Source organism: Diabrotica undecimpunctata, chromosome 9, assembly GCF_040954645.1.
Source record: "Diabrotica undecimpunctata isolate CICGRU chromosome 9, icDiaUnde3, whole genome shotgun sequence".
NCBI lineage: Eukaryota > Metazoa > Arthropoda > Insecta > Coleoptera > Chrysomelidae > Diabrotica > Diabrotica undecimpunctata.
In genome coordinates, this window is record NC_092811.1 from 120,156,795 (window position 1) to 120,179,478 (window position 22,684).

The 22,684-nt window shown below is 34.4% G+C and overlaps 1 protein-coding gene across 1 annotated transcript in view; it reads right to left on the reverse strand.

The window, feature by feature from the left end:
- Positions 1-13,564: 13,564 nt before the first annotated feature.
- Positions 13,565-22,684, reverse strand: part of LOC140451352 (uncharacterized) — a 205,127-nt gene continuing 196,007 nt past the window's right edge. Inside the window, exons 4-6 of the mRNA XM_072545101.1 lie at positions 21,622-21,732; positions 14,164-17,174; positions 13,565-14,021 (exon numbers count right to left, since the gene is read on the reverse strand). Coding sequence (XP_072401202.1) covers positions 13,711-14,021; positions 14,164-17,174; positions 21,622-21,732 — 3,433 coding nt within the window. The 3' untranslated portion in view covers positions 13,565-13,710. The remainder of the gene's footprint in view (positions 14,022-14,163; positions 17,175-21,621; positions 21,733-22,684) is intronic.

Genomic DNA, 22,684 nt, shown 5'->3' on the forward strand with positions numbered 1-22,684 from the left:
ATGGTAAAATTCAAAGGACGAATAGGATTTCGTTAATACATGCCACAAAAGTCGATCAAAAGCGGATATAAAATTTGGATACGAGCAGACCAATCAGGATATGTATCACAGTTTCAAATTTATACCGAAAAGGTTGACGTTAAAGCTAAAACTAATTCGTGTCTTGAAAGATCTTACCCGTTCTCTTGTAAGGAAGCATCATAAAGTATATTTTGACAATATTTTTAATGGTAAGTAGAACTACAGCAAGATTTACTAAATGACGGTATATGCATGTGGAACCGTAAGAAAAGGGCAAAAAAGAAGAATAAGGATATAAAACTCAAGCAATTCATTAACAGAGGCGATAACGACTGGCAAATGAGTAAAGAAGGGCTGTTTCCAATGGAAAGAACCAAACTTGTTCGTTTTGTTAGCAACTTGCACAATCCTGACAATTTATGTACAGTGAAAAGAAAGAAAAAAGACGGGATTTCTGTGGATATTAGATGCAACCATTTAGTCAGGGATTATAACAAATATATCAATTTTGTCGATAAATCTGATCAACATGTCGCAAGCTATAGAGTGGACAGAAAATCTAAAAAATGGTGGCAGAGAGTATTTTGTAATTTCTTAGATTTGGCTGTTGTCAACGCTTTTGTATTATTCAAACATCGATTCAATGAAGGTAAAGCTTGGAATATGAAAGAATTTAGATTTGCTGTAGCTACTTGATTAATTGGGGCTAATCCATAACTACCACAGAGAGGAAGAAAGAGTATTGAAGCCATTCCTAATAGATATAAATCTGTAGGTCCGTATAAATAACAGTTTGATAATACTACACATATGCCAGTCCATGGCACAAAGGTTCGATGTGCAAATTGCAGCACGAAAGCAGAACCCCATAGATCAGAGTTTCCCAAACTTATCTAAACCGCGACCCCTTTTTGCTAAAAAATTTGTTCGCGACCCCCCAATTTCCCCCCACTCATTTATTCAATATTATTTGACAGAAATAGCGTGCCTAATTTACAATTATCTGATGGTTTCTTAAATTTAATTTTACTTTACTGTTTAAGTTTAAATCAAAAACAATTATTTTATTTTAATACAATTATTTTAATGATTGCGACCTGTCCCACTAGTAATTAGTAGTAGGTACTTCTGCCAGAATAGCATTTACAATAAAAATAAATAATAAGAAGTCGACTGCACATTGTACACCGCGACATATTAGCTTGTGTCTACATCGCAAAACTCTTCCATGATAATCGCGAAAGCGCTCGCTACTAGATGGCACTCTGGAACGTTCTCGTAGCCTCGTTTTGGCTTTATATAAGCGGCGATGCCCAACGAAACCTCAGTTCGAATCCAAACAGCCTATGGTGGCGAACGCGGTGTTGAGTAATGAGTAAATATTTTACGACTTACGTATTCCCGTTTACGTATTTACGTCTACGATAAATTATAAATTATGGATAAGTTTTTAAAAAGAAATGCAGAACCATCGACATCTGAAAGTGACAGTAGCAGCAATAAAAAGAAAAACAGATTCTACATTGATGAATATCTTAAATATGGTTTTACCGTTATTTCCAATAAACCACAATGTGTTATTTGTGGACAAGTCTTGTCAAAAGAAAGCATGAAGCCATCAAAGTTACTTCGACATTTAAATAGCAAACATCCAGATAAAAAAGACAAGCCCGTAGAATTCTTTGAAAGAAAGCTGAACGTCCTTCACAAACAGCAAGACAGTTTTCCCTTGGCAACCACTACTAATGAAAAAGCATTATTAGGAAGTTATAAAGTTGCTTATCGTGTTGCCAAAACTAGTAATCCGCACACAATTGCTGAAAATCTGATTTTTCCAGCAGCTGTTGAAATGGTACATATAATGTGTGGGGAAAGAGAGGCTGCAAAATTAAATACAATACCTCTGTCAAATAATACTATCCAAAGAAAATCTTAATAAATGCACGAATCTTCTCTCTTCAAATGGACGAATCCACAGATATATCTAACTGTGCCCAATTCATTACGTTTGTAAGATATGATACAAATAATGGCATTCAAGAAGATATTTTATTTTGTTCCCCATTGGAGACCAATACCACTGGAAAATGTTTACTCGACACTTTTGTGAAACGTACAAGTAAATATGATATTCACTGGGGTAAATGTATTGCTATATGCACAGATGGCGCTAAAGCTATGACAGGACATAAATCTGGTCTTGTCGTCAAATTACAAGAAATGATGCCAAATAGAGACATTGTTTTTTACATCGAGAAGCTCTTGCGTCCAAAGCTTTACCTCCTGAAATGGACTGTGTTATGAAAATCATCATTAAAGTTGTAAATTCCATTAAAGGAAAAGCTTTGCAGACCCGTATTTTTAGAAAAATTTGCGAAGACATGGGTGCTTTATTTGAAAATCTTCTCTATCACACCGAAGTAAGGTGGCTTTCAAGGGACAACGTCTTAAAAAGAGTATTTCACTTAAGAGCAGAGCTTTTAATGTATTTGAAAGATGAGAAGTCCCCATATGAAAATCAATTTTCCGATCCTATTTGGCTTCTGAAACTAGGTTTCCTTGCTGATATTTTCGAGCAATTAAATATTTTGAACAGTAATTTACAAGGTCGCGACATTAATATAATTACAGCCACAGATAAAATTAAGGCGTTTCTAAGAAAAATCGATTTATGGTCGACCTCACTTGGCAAAAAACAACTCGATTCATTCCAGTGCCTTCAGGAAATTATGGAAAATGTATCCAATTACAGTGCTACAAATTTTGAACAAGTTTTTGCTGACATGCATGTTACTTTGCTCAATTTAAAACAACAGCTCTGTGATTATTTCCCCGAAGAAATTCAAAACAATTGAAGCTCCAATTTTTTTCCCAGAACTCGGACCAATTTTGGACCGAAAAGATGCAGGAATACCCCCAGTTGGAGAGTGAAGCTGTAAAATGTTTGATTCCATTTGTAACATCATATTTGTGTGAGTTAAGTTTCTCGTCTATGACTGCCATTAAAACAAGAGTTAGAAATCGTCTCGTACTTGAAAATGATATAATTGTGTGTGTCTCAAATACACAGCCTAGATTTGAAAGATTAGTTTCACAGAAACAGGCGCATAGCTCTCATTAAGATTATAATATTTGACTTTGTTTTACGGACTTTAATATTTAGTTTTATATTTCGTCTGATAATTAATTGTTAATTTCTATTTATGGCGTTGTTAAAATAAAAATACATGATCTAACAAAGTGGTGCTTGTGTCTTATTTTGGAAATGTTCGGCGACCCCCCTAGTACCTCATGGCGACCCCCCAGGGAGTCGCGACCACCACTTTGGGAAACACTGCCATAGATCTAGATGGCATTGCTTGACATGTCAAGTAGGTCTTTGCTTAACAGGAAAGTTGAATTGCTTTTTTTTTTATTTCATCAAAATTAACTTTTTTACTTCTTTTTTTCTATTGTAAAGCATTGTTGTCATTCCCTAGTGGTCCTGTATAAGCACAACCTATTTGTAGATTTAAGTTTACAAATAGAACTATATAAATATGTGATTATGATTTTTGATTATAGAATTTTATTTAGAAGAGCTCTATCGGTCATCTATTATTAGCACCAATTTTTTTATCATTTCCTGGACCTGAAAATTTCCCCAGTCCAAGCCAAAACTCCAGGTTTCGGTCTAAGGGTGCGTTCATTACGGAGATCATCGCATGGTGTCCTCGCCTAGAGCATAGCACTGACAGTGAACGCTCGCATTTAAAATAATGCATTTATTTTACGTGGCGATGATAATTTAATACCATCCTCGGTCCGATCGAGGGTTGGCGCCTCGTTATGAACGCACACTAATGCGTTTCTTTACTTGGATTTTTTAGGTAAGAAAACAACGAATCTGAATATCAATAAATTTTAATTATTAATAATTTCTACAATATGTACAAATTTACATGTCACATATAAAAAATAGAATCTATAAATTTTTTAAAGTTTTTAAGAGTGCTGAATTAATTTACAAGTAATATACGATGTTTTTATAGATAAATCAAATAAGAAATACATTAAAAAAAACTTATTCGTATCAACAGCGTTTAGTAAATAGAAATTTTCATTAAACTTTAATAAGTTCTTAAATTTGGAGATACTGATTAATATAATAAATAAAGGAGTAGATAATACATCATTAACAAGAAAAGTGAATTCTTTAATGAGGATTGTAGGTAAATCATATATGATCCTACTTTTTCAATCTCTTCGAAATATTACAAATGATAAATCATGAATGTGTTGCTTGTGTGACTCCATTTCAAAAGGTAAAAGAAATAATAAATTAGCTTTACTCACAATCAATTTAATTTAACTAATCAGACGACCGGTTTCGCTTTCTACAATATGCAAAGCATCTTCAGGTCACGATACAAAGTTAAATACATGCTGAAAATAATAAACCCATATTAGAGTGTTGTCTAATAAAGATAAAACAAAGATAGATGATATAAATTATATAAATTACAGTAATTATGCCAATATTACATGTCTGTGGTTTTTCAAAATGAATAAGATGTTTAAGCAGACAAGGTAAGACCCACAAATTGGTAAAATAGTCTATTAAACTGTAATGAATTAATAAATAAACAAATAAATAAAACATTACTTACATGCCGGTACTCTATTAATTGATGGTTGAAAGAACATGGTTCAAACTATCTTGTATTGTTGATTGGAGAACTCAAGTCAACTATTGTAATTGTTTAACAGTAAACAGGGAAGTTCTTGAGGAGACAGATTTTATCCAATGAAGTAGAGATAGGTGAAGTGTAATTGTTTTTTGATGAAAGTAATGTTCTATACCATTAAGTTCTTTAAAAGTTATTTATATTTATTCTGGAGATATATTTATGAAATGTGTGTTATTTATTGAGATTTTTATTTATGTTTTGGAAGGTGACAGTTGTGAGACAATGAATAAGAATAGATGTACAAATTGTGTGGGTGTGCAATTATATTAGCTTGTAATTATCAAATTTCTTTGATAGAGTTATGTTGTAATATGTGGCAAATGATTGTAAAGTTCACTATATAAAGTTAAAGATTAAAATTAAGACACTTTAAGATACACAGAAAACACACAGAAACACTTAAAAAACGGGGGGACGAAACAGACATTAAATTTAAAAAAGGGGAGGATTTGGAAGAACTACATCTCTTACTTGGAGACAATGAGTTTTTTATGTTATATATCAGATTTTAGAGGTAAACTTGACAAATGTAGGTTAAAGTGTGACAGTTCTTCTTCTATTTTTAATTGCTGTAAGTTAAGCTGTAGGTTAAATTATCTAGTTTTATGAAATAAGATGATATTAATAAATGTCTAAAATTTTTTTAATTTTAGATATCAAAGTTTTTATACATTTATTAATATCATCTTATTTCATAAAACTAGATAACTTAACTTACAGCTTAACTTACAGGAATTAAAAATAGAAGAAGAACTGTCACACTTTAACCTACATTTGTCAAGTTTACCTCTAAAATCTGATACATAACATAAAAAACTCATGTCTCCAAGTAAGAGATGTAGTTCTTCCAAATCCTCCCCTTTTTTAAATTTAATGTCTGTTTCGCCCCCCCGTTTTTTAAATTGCACACCCACACAATTTGTACATCTATTCTTATTCATTGTCTCACAACTGTCACCTTCCAAAACATAAATAAAAATCTCAATAAATAACACACATTTTATAAATATATCTCCAGAATAAATATAAATAACTTTTAAAGAACTTAATGGTATAGAACATTACTTTCATCAAACAGTTACACTTCACCTATCTCTACTTCATTGGATAAAATCTGTCTCCTCAAGAACTTCCCTGTTTACTATTAAACAATTACAATAGTTGACTTGCGTTCTCCAATCAACAATACAAGATAGTTTGAACCATGTTCTTTCAACCATCAATTAATAGAGTACCGGCATGTAAGTAATGTTTTATTTATTTGTTTATTTATTAATTCATTACAGTTTAATAGACTATTTTACCAATTTGTGGGTCTTACCTTGTCTGCGTAAACATCTTATTCATTTTGAAAAACCACAGACATGTAATATTGGCATAATTACTGTAATTTATATAATTTATATCATCTATCTTTGTTTTATCTTTATTAGACAACACCCTAATATGAGTTTATTATTTTCAGCATTTATTTAACTTTGTATTGTGACCTGAAGATGCTTTGCATATTGTAGAAAGCGAAACCGGTCGTCTGATTAGTTAAATAAAATTGATTGTGAGTAAGTCTAATTTATTATTTCTTTTACCATTTACAAATGATAATTTCACATGCACACACTTAAAGATTGGTTAAAATTAGAAAAATTCTATTTTTTTCTCTTTTTTCGTTGCTATATCTCTGCAACCATGCGTTTTAGAAAAAATTTGTACGATCAAAAAAAGTTTTGCAATTAAATTTACTACTAGATAAAATTGATCAAAAATTGAAAAAATAATTATTATTATTGCAAAAGAGATTTGGCGGGACGGTATGGATGGTAGCAAGGAATTTAGAAGATACAGTTAATGAAAGAACAGACTAGAACGTGAGTGGAAAGGAACAAGCGAGAGAAGGAGAATAAAATATATAAATATCTTTTGTATGTTTGACATTTAAGTTGTTTTTTTTAATAGTAATAAATTAAATAAAATTAGGATTAATATGATAAAACAGTAGGTAAAAATCATATTTCTAAAAAAACACTAACGATAAGAATTAGAAGAAAAATATTTAGCGCAAAACTGTGTTGTTTTTATTACTATAGTAAATTTTAACTATGCATGTAAGTTTTATTTAATTTTAATGAATGTGCTGGTCTGATTATCTGTCTTCATTTTATATTTTATAATTGGCATAACAGATTTGTTTGTAGTAAAGAGAAAGACAAAAATCAAACCATAATAACTGGATTATTGCTTTTATAACAATATGCAGGATGTTCCAATCAAAAATAATTATAACTTATAGATGTATAATTAATAATATTATTCACGTTCTTTAATCCCTCGAATTTAGAAGATAAGATGTAAATATTTCAACTAATAGAGAAAATTTAGTTAGAAACAATCTATTTGCTCTCCGTTTTCAAACAATATACCGCCAAGAGTTAATATCAAAATCCCTTTTCTATGACATACTTAATATATTATTGCCAGTTACCAAGATCGTTTTTTTACAAAGACGTAAAATACATTAACACTGGGTACCAGGGAAGAACGATGAATGTAAAAGATAAGCAAGGAAACCTGATAGTGGACGAAGACCAAATATGTGAAAGGTGGAAAGAATATTTCGAAGAGATGCTAAATGAAGGAGTGACTACTGAAGAAAATTATAATGTTCCTAAACCTCAAATAGTAATAGAAGAAATACCAAAGCCCACAAGAGAAGAAATTGAAGAAATAATAAAAGATATGAAAAATCAAAAAGCCCCGGGGAGAGCGGCATTGTGGCAGAGAACATAAAATATGGAGGAGAAGCCTTAATAAACCAACTTGGTGAGCTAATACTGGAAGTATGGGAAGAAATGTCTCAAGAATGGAATAAGTCGATTATAATTCCGCGTGACTGACGCGACACCTACCGCCTTCATCTGACTGTTTTGGACCTACCAATTTTCAGGTTAAACATATGACATATGTTTGACATTGTTAAATACAGGCGAAATTGACAATTAATAATAATTAACTTTTTAATTATATTTTTTCAGTTTATGTACAAAATAAATGTAGTATTAAAAACTGGGTTTCTCAAAATTCATCATAATATATCTTTTTAACCCTAAACGGAAAAGAAAGGGAAAAATCTAGTACTGGCAAATCAAGTTTTTCACGTGAAAGAGCATATAATTAAAAACAGTAATAGTAAATGGTATGATATAAAAGCTAAAGTCATCAAGCACTCTGCAGTTAGCTTAAAGCCCTATAAAATAATTTAAGGTAAATTATTTAAATATTTCCTATTTCAATTGCATAAAAATGAGGTTATGTGATATTTACTATTTCATATTAATAGCACGGATCCATCTTTTTCTTTTCTCTAATTTATATGTAATCTTTGGGAACCTATAAAAACTACACTTACTATTTTTGCTATTATTAGCACAATTAAATAAGCAACATGTATTTGCACACATTTTTGATAAAATTTATGCGTAAAAAGATTCCAATTTTGTCATATTTCGCCGCTACGCACGCTGGCATCGTTTCAAGGTACCCCTACCATGGTCACGCGCGGAGCGAATACACAAAAAGGGAGATAGAACTGAAAGCGCAAACTATAAAGGAATTATATAAAGTACTCGCCAAACTAATTAAAAAACGATTGAAAATATATATAGAGAAGAGTCTAGGAGAATACCAGGGAGGATTTCGGAAAGGAAGAACAACAGCCGATCAAATTTTTATGCTAAAACAAGTCCTGATCAATTGCTATGAATACAATATTTCAGCACAAGTACTTTTTATTGATTACAAAGCCGCCTACGATAGAATAGACAGAAACGAATTAATAGAAACGCCAAAAGAATTCCAAGTACCAGAAAAAATAATAAGATTGGTAAAAATGACAATTAGACAAACCACTTGTGCTGTAAGATGCAACGGTACAGTCTCTGAAGAATTCGAAGTAAAAAAAGGTGTTCGCCAAGGAGACCCATTGTCTACATTGCTATTCAATATAGTTCTAGAAAAAATTGTAAGGGTTAGTGGGATAAATAGGTCCGGAACAATTTTATATAAGGAGCACCAATGCTTAGCATACGCTGATGACGTGGTTCTCATTGCAAGAAATGGAAAAGAACTATCAAATATAGCAAAAAGACTGATTCGGGAAAGCTCTAAAATGGAACTGAAAGTTAATATTAATAAATCGAAGTACATGGAGATCTGGAGCAAAAAAGGAATAAACACCAGGGGATCCTTTAAATTGGAGATGGAGGGGGGATCAGTTGTAGAATTCGAGAAGGTGGATGAATATACATGTACTTAGGTACTCTTATTGATCAGACATGTAAGGAAGAAACTGAAATCAACCTGAGACTGACCAAGAGCAATAGGTGTGCTGGAGCCATGAGCAAAATAATTAAGGCTAAAGATATATCTCGTAATACAAAAATAAGAGTATACAAAACTATAATTAGAACCACAATGCTGCTGAGACATGGACTATAAACAAAACCATACAGAACATATTTGAAGAATGGGAAAGAAAGATACTTCTCAGAATGGTTGGTGGAAAAGTAGTAGAGGGAGAATGGAGAAAACTAACTAATGCAGAAGTGTACCATTTGTATGCTTACCCTAAAATTACAAAAGTGGTGAAAGAACGTAGACTAGAATGGCTCGGTCGTCTAGAAAGAATGCAAGGTAATAGAGTAGTCAAGAATATTGCTTTGAGAGTACCTGAGGGCAAAAAAAGAGAGAAAGACCAAGAAAGAAATGGAGAGATGTAGTGATGAAAAATGTCTGAGAGATGGGAATCAGAGATTGGAAGCTGATAGCTAAGAACAGAAAACGATGGAAATTATCCATCCAGCAATGGGCCTAAAAGGCCTGTTAACGATGTACATACATACCGAGATCATTAGTGCTACAATCTAGTTGAGTCCCAGTGTTCCTTATAGTTTGATACCAGTTGTCAACATCGATCTTTCTGTCATCCTCCTCTATACAATCTCAATATTAGTTTATCTCTTCATTTAGTTCGCTCGAACTTTACCAATAGAATAATTCGTACAAGTTTTCACTGGGTCGTACTAGACATCCTGCCCACCGTAGACGTCTAATTTTTATGATAGTGATTATATATTCAGTATAAATCAGCTCTAGTAGCAATGTCGAAATTTTTACTCTACTGGTACGAGTATGGCCCTCTATAACAGATAATGTTGATACGACCAGGAGTGATTCGACAGCGGTATGTACTATCACCCCACCTAGTTAACTCATATTCTTATCAACAAAAACCATGCATGATGAGGTAGTAGATGTCCCAGATGTAATAATAAACAACACTGCACTAAGACATTAGACGAGTATGTATACCTGGGACAATTAATACATAAATCTGGCTCCCTACTCCCAGAAATTAACAGAAGAATGAAATATGCTTGGACATCTTTTGGTGTCCAAAATGAAGCAATGCATGTTAGGCATAACAAAGAAAGATCGAAAATAAATAGAATGGATAAGACAACAACCCGGGTCACTGATGTAATCCACAGAATCAAATCTTTCAAATGGCAGTGGGCGGGATATTTAGCGAGAAGAACTGACAATAGATGATTCGCTAGAATTACACTCTAGTATCCAAGAAGCGTCAAGAGACCAAGGCAACGTCCAAACTTAAGTCTTATTCGACATATTTTATGAACAACAGCTTTGAAATCAATTATACTATGTTTGATCTTGCGGTTTACAATAAATCCGGTACCAAATTCGTATCGGGTAGGATGTCCAATGATATCTGCTTTGGCTTTATTAATTTCTTGTATGAGCAGAGCCGTGGCTCCAGACTGATAAAGGCTTCTTATTTAGTTTGCGAGTTCATCGTAGGTTAGACAGTCCGGTTTCTTTATTTGTAGCTCTCATAACAAAAGGTTTTTTACAGAGTTGGGTACTATACCCAACGCCAAACCCCCTTTTCGGAGAGCCTTTTCACTCGATTTCGTCAATTCCCTACCCAACTTTCCACCCGGGTTGGATACCGGATCTCCAGTTGGGTTGCTCGGTTTACAGGGGACACCAGCGTGAAGGTGAGAGTCTGATTTGAGTAGAAGTAGGATACGCTGAGAATATATTCTATAGTCGATGGTGCCCTAGGTGCACTAATGGCCTTAAGACTTTCTCCAGTAATTTTCAATATTTTCATGGCCAAATCCTTCGAGATAAAAGCACGATCCTCATCAATGCTCAAACCGATATATTGACTAATGTAGGTTCGATAGGTACGATATAGTCCTCATTAGGTTCGACGGTAAGAATGCTTTGCTTTTCTTTTCTTATCCATCTAAATGGTATAAATCCTAGGGTTCTAGGAGACGGAAACTAATTTATCCTTACCGTTTCCTGACGTATTCATATAAAAATCAGTCCCAAGGTTTTCATTACTTTGTCTACCAAAAATCCGTAAATACTTGCAGGCCAACCACTACTTGCATGCCAGCTCACGTTACCTTACTTACTTAATACTTTTGTTTCTAGATGAATTCGCCTTTGCGACGATTCAAGTAGATCCGCAGAACTTCCTTTTTTCAACAAGCCTTCGTACAAAATGGTTACCGCGCAAATCATACGAAAGATTTCCTTCTTTATACTAAAGGTATCGCTGACACAATCGATAAAATTCTCAAACCAAAGGAAATAAAGAGAACATTTACACCTCATCTAAAATTTTCATCTTTTGTACAATTTATTAAAGACAAGATCCCAAACAGACAACAAGGCATTTATGAAATTCCTTGTGCAGACTGCCCGATCTTATATAGGCCAAACAAATCGTAGAATCCAAAAAAGAATTTATGAACATTCCATTTTCGTTCGCAATTCCGATTCAGTTTTAGCCGTAGGTTAACATCACCTCCATACAGATCACAAAATTGATTTAAAAAATTCCAGAAATATAGTGGTTTAAATATACAACACATTATACTTAAAACAATTAGAAAAGAACTAAAACGCGACATACAGAAATGGAACGAGAACTTAATAGAGCGAGTCATTGAAAACAACAGAGGCTTAAAATGTCTAAGACCTGCACTGGGAGTTCAAAAAATCATCAAAATTAAAGACGCCAACAATACGGTAGAGAAGGACAAATATAAAATAACAAATATTGTCGAAGACTTCTACACATCCTTGTACAGCTCGCAAGGCCAGCCTAATGAAACAACAAAGGAAAACGTCAAAAGAAAAATAAAAAACGTGGGATCAGAAGTACTACCAAATATAAAGGGATTCGAAATAGAAAGAGCTTTAAAAGAGCTAAAAAATAATAAAGCTCTAGGACACGACGGTATAATTGCCGAGCTCTTGAAAACAAGCAAGACATTAACAATCCCTGTACTAACAGAGCTATTTAATAGATGTCTCCATAATAGCAAGATCCCTAAAGACTGGAACGAGAGTCTAGTAATACTCTTACACAAAAAAGGGGACAAATGTGATCTACAGAATTATAGACCTATATCGTTGCTCAGTCAAGTATACAAACTATTTATGAGAATTATTAACAACCGGTTAACCTACAAAATGGACAATTACCAACCGGTTGAACAGGCTGGCTTCCGCAAAGGATATAGTACATCAGACCATCTGCTGACAATGAGAACATTGATAGAGAAGGCAAATGAATACCAACTACCCGTATTTCTTGCCTTCGTCGACTATGAAAAGGCGTTTGATAGTATCGAGATGTAGGCCATAGAACAAGCTATTAATAATTGTAGAATAGATTCGAAATATAGGCAACTAATACATAATATATATGAAAATGCAACTATGATCGTACAACTAGACGAAAATACAAATCCCATCCCCATTAAGAGAGAAGTGAGACAAGGAGACGTAATATCGCCAAAGCTTTTCAACCTAGCCCTAGAAGACGTCTTCAAAACTACAAATTGGTCAACCTATGGCATTAACGTTAATGGTAACAAGTTAAACCACCTCAGATTCGCTGACGACGTAGTGATTATAGCGAGCACATATGATGGGGGAACTAGCAGCCAGTTCCCAGTACGTCGGTCTAAAAATGAATATGAAAAAAACAAAAATAATGACAAACACAAATGACCCCAGACGTATAACTATAAATGGCAGTGAGATAGAACAAATCCAGGAATATATCTACCTAGGCCAAATTCTGAGACTTGACAAAGTAAAACCAAAGCGCGGAAATTACTAGAAGAGCAAGACTAGTATGGGCAGGATTTGGAATGGAAAACTTAGTTGGATACTTAAGAAGCGCAAAATACCCCAATAATCGAAGAGCAAAGTGTTCAACCAATGCATCCTTCCTATCATGACATATGGATGTCAAACCTGGACCCTAACCAAGGCAAACATGAATAAACTAGCCACAACAGAAAGAACCATGGAAAGAGCAATGTTAGGTATACGACTGTCAGATAAAAAGAGGAACGACTGGGTAAGATCCAAAACAAAAGTCGAGGATATAGCAACAAAAATTGCCAAACTTAAATGGAGCTTCGCGGGCCACACTGCTAGACAAAAAGACCAACGTTGGAATACTACAATACAACATTGGAGACCTTACGAAAGTAAACGACCAAGAGGAAGACCACAGATGAGATGGGTTGATGATATTAAAAGAATAGCCGGAACAAATTGGAAATATGTTACTCAGGATAGAGACCGACGGAAGGAGTTGGGAGAGGCCTATGTCCAAACATGGACGACAGAAGGCTAAGAAGAAGATACTTACATGTCTTTTAAAGAAATTTAGAAGACAATTATAATTTACTGTCAAGATTGTGACCATTCACTAGTAGATATTAGGTTTCTTTAAATCCATATACAAATATTTCTGTTGCATTCAATTTAAATGTTTTGACCAGAACATCCTGCATTTTTTAATCTTACACAATGGACATTTTAGCACTCTTTAGTAGCTCTAACACTACCTTACAAATTTAATAATTATCAACAGAATAACAAATATCACAGACGCGTTGTTCGAATATGTCCCGTTACTAAGAGCACTAGCATGACAGCTCATGTCTTCAGGTTCTAGATCCACTATGGGTATTCTAGTCCCGGTAACGGAATCGATACACGTGGACTCTTTAATTACTTCGTTCATTTTGATCACTGCTTCTATGGGAGAATTGTGGGACTGGAGGCTCTCCCTCGTCCATCGCCGTAACCAGTGGCTCAGCCAGGATAGGTGGCAACCACAACGGAATGGGTTGTTGGATAGAAAAAGGCCACCTGCAATACAAAAACTTATGTTAAAATATTGATTATTAACTATATTATCAAGTAGCACATGTCTACTTAGTCAGAGTGCTAAAAAACAGTTGTTAACAAAGGAACACGGTCTTATGTATGGATAAGTAATGATATCTATTACCTGATATTAAAGTTGTTCCAACATTCTTCCACCTACTTGAGTTCCCATAAAAAATCTCCGGATGTAGGTGAGTCAGCATGTTATTCCGAAGATCCAGCGTCAAATGAGCTATCTTAAACATATTCGAAAATAATCCAGAGGGTAATTCTTCTATTTGAGTTCCATGGAGTTTAATGGTTAGTTCAGGATTCTTCGTAAATCTAGCAAATGCGTCTTTATTAACAACTTTTAAATTTCTTCCCGTCAGTTCTAACAATCTGATCTTCCTGTTTGTTATACATAATAATTGGTCAGTCAATTCTGGTTCTACAACTAATATTCTTAAAACCCGTAATTGGTCGATGTTTGAAAGCATTTGGCACAACTTTTCAGAAAAGTTTTCGATTTTAGGCCATGTTTGCATTGAGAGTTTTGATAAGATTTTAAGCTGTGTTATAGCTTCACTTTCAAACCTACTCAAGTAATTTAGATGTTGTATATTCAGTTCCTGCAGATTTTGCAAGTTTACAAAATTATCAAACAACAGTTCTTTGATAGGATTGTATGACAGTTCTAGAGTTTTTAGGTTAGGAAGATGGATCCAAAGCTGAGAAGGAACTTGGAGTAAATTATTGTGACTTAAATCTAGAGATTTTAGATTTGATAACTGTTGTACAGAGTTTTTGTTGATTGCTTCAATACTGTTGTAAGAGAGGTTTAGCGATATTAGATCTGGCAGGGGAAAATGTGGCGTAGCAATCATGCCTGTGTTAGCTAAATTTAAAAACTTTAAACCTTGAGCATAATGAAACAATTCCTTAAAGTTTGACCTGAGTGGGTTAAAACTTAGGTCTAATGTTTGGAGAAGTCCTAAACTAGTAAAAACATTATCTGGTAAAATAGTTAGTTTGTTGTTTCCTAGATCTAAATGCTGCAATAGTGGAATATCTGGAAATGTAGTTATATCGATGTGTTCAATGTTATTGGATCTCATGGAGAAGTGTCTTAAAGATATGCCGATGTCTGACAGACTTGTGCTAGGCACAACTGAAAACAAATTAAAACTGAGATCTAGCATTTCGATGTGAGTACTTTTAAAGATCTCTTTGGGTAGATAACTTAAATGGTTCCCACTAAGATTTAGTATCCTCAATTTTGACATATTAGCGAATTGCCCGATGTGCAATTGGTTTATAAAGTTTTTCGACAAATCCAACGATTGGAGGTTCTGTAATCCAAAAAACGCTTTCTTTTTTACACTTTTTATGTTGTTCTGCTGCAATCCTAAATATTCTAATGAGGTCAAGTGCATAAAAACGCTGTGATCTAAATTATTTACTATATTAAAATCCAAATAAAGTTTTCTTAAAGCGGAAGTTTTTTCGATACAACCGGGAATTTTATCTAAATTGTTATATCTCAAGTCGAAAACTTGTATATTTAAAACTCTAGAATCTGAAACGCAGGAAACAATTTGGTTTCTGCTAAAATTCAAGTGCAGTGCTCCAGAAATATTCGTGAAAAACGTAAAAGACACTTCAGACAACAAGTTATTGTAAAAATCGATCTTCCCGACGCCCTGCAAATTGGTGAAAGCATCACGGCTAATATCGCTCAACCTGTTATGCGAAAGAATGACCGTATTGAGTTTTGGCAGGTCGGAGAACGATTGCTTCTCGATGTTCCTAATCTTGTTGTTGGATAACAGGACAGTTTCCAAATTAGGTAATGCTCTAAACGTGCCAGTCTCGATAACCGTCAGCTCGTTGTCTGAAAAGCGGATGTCCTGAAGCTTGGAGTGAACGTTCGCCTTAAGGAACGTTTTCGGGATCGCTCTAATCTTATTAGACTCCAAATTGAGGTACATTAGCTCCGGCAATAAAAAAGACGACGGATAAATCGAAACAATATTATTGTGGTCCAGCGATAGACCTTTTAGGCTGATCATGGGGTCAAAAATTTCGTAGTTTAGTTCGTTTTCCTCGAATCCGAAAGATAATTCGAAACTTTCCAATTTTGTTAAACCAACAAAAGCATCTTTTTCTATAAATCTAAGGGGATTAAAACTCAAACTTAACTCATTAAGTTCTTCGATACCATTAAAAACGTTATTTGTTAGCTTTATTAACCGATTATTGGATAAAACTAGGCTTTTAATAGTCGATCCCCAAAACTGGAACGTACCTTCGTCAATTTCAACTATTTCATTGAAAGCGATGTTGAAGTGTGAAAGTTTGGTACAGTTTTGTAAAGCCGTTGATGGGATTTCAACTAGCTGATTTCCACTCAAACTTAGCGCTCTTAAACTTGGCGCAAAATTATCAAAAGCTGTTGGATCAATATCTTTCAGTAAATTCGAAGAGATATATAGATATTTCAATCCTTTTAATCGTCGAATTCCTTCAGGAATACGTTGCAAATTGTTGTGGTCAAGATCCAAGTACTCCAGGGAATTTAAAATACCGTTAAAAGCATCGTAGTCCATTTTTTCGATAGAATTATACGATAAAATAATTCTTCCTGTATTTAGGCCGGAGAAACAATTATCCGTTAACATTCTAAAGTCGTTAAAAGCTAAATTAATATCTCTTATGTTGAGTGAATTGTTAAAGAGATACGCCGGCAGTGTGCTAATGAAATTTTCAGCAAGGTCTATCTTCTCCAAGTACAACATCGTCGGCAAAGTGTACTGCGGTATCAATTTTATGTGGTTCCCTCGTAGGTACAGCCATTGCAGATACGGGGAGGTCGCTATAAGTTCGATCGGGAACACGTGCAACAAGTTGTAGGAAAGACTTGCGGTTTTCAAGCAAATAGGTAATGAGTGTTTATGTATTTCGAATATTCGGTTTCCGTCCAAGTTTAACCAAATCAGAGATTTGAATTGTCGTAAACTTTGTTGGCTCTGTTTTACTCCGTTATGGTTTGTAGTCTCGTTCGGTATGATGGTTATGTCATTCTCGCCGAGGAAAAGGGTTGAGACTGAGGTTTTCATGTGCGACCACACACCGTTTATTGATGATATTTGATTTCTGAAAAAAAATAATTTTATAAATCATTGGTTTCAAAATTAAGGCAGTTATATTTTTATATTAGTATTTTTTGTGAATTTGTGGTTATTGTGCGTCAAATAAAAACTCAAACTTAAGTATAACATAACCCTTGGAAAAGCATCAAAAAAAATGTAGAATTTCAACATATTTGTGTTTTTAAACTATAAAAATACTTTAAAATGTTTTCACAGTACGGTTATGTTTGATAGCAATAATTACTGAAAATAATTTATAAAGTATTAAAAATAAGGGTGTATAACCTTGGTGTTGTAGGCAATAGCCCATTTGACTGAAACAATGTAAAGGTGGATTTTTGCCATATGAGACTTCAAATTCTGATTATTCTGTGTGTTTCTGCATAATTTGTATGTGCTTTATGCGTTTGTATTTGTGTAAATGTTCCTGTATTGTGTTTGCACATTGTGTATTGTTTCGCTCTGTGCGTGACTGACGCGACACCTACCGCCTTCATCTGACAGTTTTGGACCTACCAATTTTCAGGTTAAACATATGACATAATATGTTTGACATTGTTAAATACAGGCGAAATTGACAATTATTAATAATTAACTTTTTAATTATATTTTTTCAGTTTATGTATAAAATAAATGTAGTATTAAAAACTGGGTTTCTCAAAATTCATCATAATATATCTTTTTAACCACAAACGGAAAAGAAAGGGAAAAATCTAGTACTGGCAAATCAAGTTTTTTACGTGAAAGAGCGTATAATTAAAAACAGTAATAGTAAAAGTTATGATATAAAAGCTAAAGTCATCAGGCACTCTGCAGTTTGCTTGAAGCCTTATAAAATATCATTTAAGGTAAATTATTTAAATATTTCCTATTTTAATTGCATAAAAATGAGGTTATGTGATATTTACTTTTTCATATTAATAGCACGGATCCATCTTTTTCTTTTCTCTAATTTATATGTAATCTTTGGGAACCTATAAAAACTACACTTACTATTTTTGCTATTATTAGCACAATTAAATACGCAACATGTATTTGCACACATTTTTGATAAAATTTATGCGTAAAAGATTCCAATTTTGTCATATTTCCCCGCTACGCACGCTGGCATCGTTTCAAGGTACCCCTACCATGGTCACGCACGGAGCGAATATGTAGTGTGTATGATTGTTTCTGCATCTGTATCAGAGTAAGGAGAGCAAGTTACCAGGAGACATCTCCCTCATGTGGGCAGGTGTGGGCCAGGGCTTGCCGAACGCATACTCTTGTAATAACGATAACTCCGGGCATTCAGATAGGACATGTTCTATAGTTTCGTCTTCTTATTCATACTTCCTACATAGAGGTGTGTCTACTAGCCCCAATGTGTGGAGGTGTTTGCTTAGTTGACAATGACCAGTTAAAAAACCAACTGTTAAGCGTAGGTTTTTCCTGGTCATTCCCAAGTACTTCTTTGATGCTGACTTTTCAAGGTTACTAAGTGATACCCTGGCAAGTCTACATCCTTGCCCTTCTTTCCATCTTTTTACGGTTTGCGTATGGAAGTGACTTTTGACAATTTTTGCGATTGTTGTAGTTGACCAACCAAAAAGATTCCCAGGTCCTAAGAATTTAGCAATTCGGTTGCCTTTATTCCTATCGTGTCGTTTAACACACCTCAGGATGATGGTATTACCATCCAAAGCGTGAGTTAGTGATTCGTGATATTCCATTACTAACCCTAATGTGACACGTGTGGTATATTTAAGGTTAGTAGCGCTTGTCTGCTATCTGTGCAGATTATTATAATTTTCCCGGCTATACTTTTTTGGGTTATCTCTTTTGCGGCTATGGAGATACCAGCCAGTTCGATCTGAACTACGCTGGTATTTTTGCCCATACCCCACTTTATTCTTAGTTTCAGTGATCCGGAGTATATCCCGCATCCTGAGCCTTCTTCCATTTTGGAACCATCGGTGTATATTCAATATACCACGTTTGTCTCCCTATACTATCTTGTTTCGATTTTGTAGGACTTGCCAAAGACAAACTTTGGTTTAATTGAGTCAAAGCCTGCCTGTAGTAGAAACAAGTTAGTTCTCAATTGTCCCATTTCTACATCAAGGTTTACACCAGCCGAGCGCAGTTGCATCATTGTCACCAGCGCCACCTCTTTGACATATATGTCTAGAGGCGTGATGCCAATGATTAACTCCATTGCAGCAGTTGGTGTTGTTTTCATGGCACCCGTTATATTGATGCAAGCCATCCGCTGAATATGGTTTAGTTTGTTAATCACTGTTACCTGTAGCACTTTTGGTAGCGAAACATTAGCTCCGTAAATTAGCATTGGCCTGATGACACCAATATAGACCCAGGCGATCACCCTGAAAGAAAGGCCCCCATTTGTGTTTGACTGTTCACTGACATTGCTCATAGGCAATATATGCTCTTTTAGCTCTACCATCTAAATGTGAGTTTCATGTTAACTTCTTGTCAAGGATAATACCAAGGTACTTTACCTCGTCAGAAAAGTTTAGACTGTGGTTTAGAATCCTTGGGGGTATTAAACCCGTGATTCTTCTTTTTTGGGTAAAGAGGACCATCTCTGTCTTAGGATTTATAGATAGTGAGTTCACCATATTTCTATTAGTTGGAGAGCAACTTGTAATCTCTCACATAGTGTGTTCTTAAATTTACCGCTTTGCAGGATAGCAATATTGTCTGCATAGGCTATTGTGTAGAACCCGTTGCCGCTGATTTGGTCAACCAGGGTGTCTAGAACTATGTTACAGAGGAGTGGTGATATCACCCCTCCCTGTGGATACCCCCTCTTAACCAAGCCTCTAACAGAAAGGTCTTCTACATTTATGGTGATTGCTCTATTAGAGAGAATATTGAATATCCATTCGCTTACGACCAGGGGAACATTCCTGATATTAAGCTGTTGGGTGATACTTAAAAATATGGTTTTCTTAAACTTAAACGCTTCCTTAATGTCTATGAATATACCCAGGGTAGATTCTTTATTGTCCAGCGATCTTTCAATTCTTCCCACTACATGATGCAGTGCAAAATCGGTAGATCTTCCCGAATTATTTGCATGCTGATTTGGGTAAAGAGGGTTATGGACCAGAACTTCATCTCTTTTGTCCCTCTCGCATAGCGTTTCCATCGTTTTTAAGAGAAAGGATGTTAGGCTAATTGGTCTGAAAGCCTTTGGTAGGGTGTAGTCCATCCTACCTGGTTTTGATATGAAGACCACACGTACCTCTCTCTACTTCCGAGGAATATATCTCCGATCTAAAGAGGTTTTGAATATTTCCACAAGGTGCGACAGAAGGATATCCAGTCCCCATATCCAGTAGTAGGGCTGGATATACGCCGTCAGGCCCTGACGATTTGAAAGGGGTGAAGCACAGCATGGCCCATCTTCCCTTTTCCTCATTAATCATTGTTCTGGCAAAATGCCAGTCGTTTAGTGAGGGTATGATTGCTTCTTTCTTCCAGTTTGGTACTGTTGAAGCGCTAAAACCGGGGAAGTGTGTTTTCATCAGCACTTTCACAAAGGTTGGAAGTTTTGTTTCCATATTACTTCGTTAATATGCCGATATGCCGATGTGGGTCCTTTGAGAGTACATTTTGTAGCCTGGAGGTAGGCAGGAAATGTTCGATTTCCTGGCAGAAGGTTTTCCAAGCAGCTCTTTGTCTTTGTCTGCAGACTTTCTTAAACTCTGAGATTTGATTTATAAGAATCCCAAAGTGTATGATTGTAAACAAAACATTTAAATATAAAAATTACTATGCGAAATCTATCAAAGGCAAATAAAGTTGGAAAATTTAAGCCTTACAACAGTTTTAAGGACAATTTCAAAGCCTTAAAACAATTTTTGCAATATGTAGTCACAAAAAAAATTAATTGTTTTGAAATTTTGTTTCTTTTGCATTTATCTAAACAACAAATAGGTAACTACATAAATTTGTGCAAATCGTCATTTTGAAGCTTTTTGCATGTTCTAAAGGATGGTTCACTGCGAGCTAGAAAGTTAATACTTGGTAAAAATACCTAATGACCAGCAGACAGCTTATTTGGCACGGCCATGTCCAAAGAATGCATAAGCAAATAGAAAAATGGATACCAATGGAAGGAAAGAAAATAGAAAAACCAAAATTGACATGGTTAACAAACATTCAAAGAGTAGTATCGAGGCAAAGATGAAATCAATGAAAAATTAAAATTGTTTCTTATAGTAACTAATTGGCAATTACTTTTATCTCGAATTTTTAGGAAAGGAGTTTAAAGCAAATAATATTTACACACCCATTTTTAATTAATTAACGTTTTTAATTTTCTTAATTAACGAAAGTTACTAATTTGTTTTTAATAATGTTCTCGCTCAATAACTTTTGGTAAATGTAGAGGTACTGTAGATATCAAAACATTATGATTATATATATAGTTTATCACTTACCCATGCAAATTAATCCACTGTAGGCTTCTAATTTCTTTAAGAGCCGCTAGAGGGATACTGTCCAGTTTATTATAGCTTAAATCCAGAGACGTCAGGCTTTTCCATAAAGAACTGAAAAAAATAATATATCAAAATAACGTATGTACAGAATTTTTTATCAGTAATTTTTTTAATTGTTTAATATTTAATTCGTAATTGCAAATAATTGAATAAGCAGTTCTACAACAAGCAGCAGAGATACTGCAGGGTTTAGTGGAGGGTGGGTAAGCCATAGAAAATTATACATTAAAAAATCCTACAGGAACCTTTAAAAAGTATCGTTAAAGGGTAAGTATTGTTATTAAATAAGTATGTTAGCTTATTCTGTTGTATGCAATGTAAACGATATACAAACACAGGATAATGGCCCCAGTCCGGGTGTCTCTAAAATAAGGAGAGCGTGAAAACAGTACATTTGTCACCTACCATTTAAAATCAAGGAAGTAGAGGAAGAATGTACACATATGACGAAACAATGTGACCACCTGGCACATCTTAAGCATTCCAGGAAAATTAGCAATCACAGAAGCTGAGCCTACCTTACCTGAAGGCCTTACCTTCAGCAGAAGGTAAGACGGCATTGCTTCGGGCTGGCAGGTATCATAGTTGTTTTAGATACAATAACATAATTGGTGATATATGACATTGTTAGGCAACAGGAACTACTAACGTGTGCATCGTTGGTTGTCTAAGGTGAGGAGACGATCAATAATATCGTAATGTGATAGTATTATTACCACGTATTTATTTTATGTATCTTAAAACAAAAGAAATTAAAAAGCTTGTTATAGAGTTTAATTTCTAATATTCGAAATATTTTTTATTAACCCCACTTTTATTATAATCTATCTATACAATCTTAACCTAAATATTTAGATAGATAATAGACAATTATCTACAAAGTAATAGGACTGACAATTAAAGTATTATTATATACAGGGAGGTATCCAATGATGCCTTTTGAAACCTTTTTAACACTCCATCACTCGCACCGTTAGAAAAGATCTAACATTTTTAAATATTT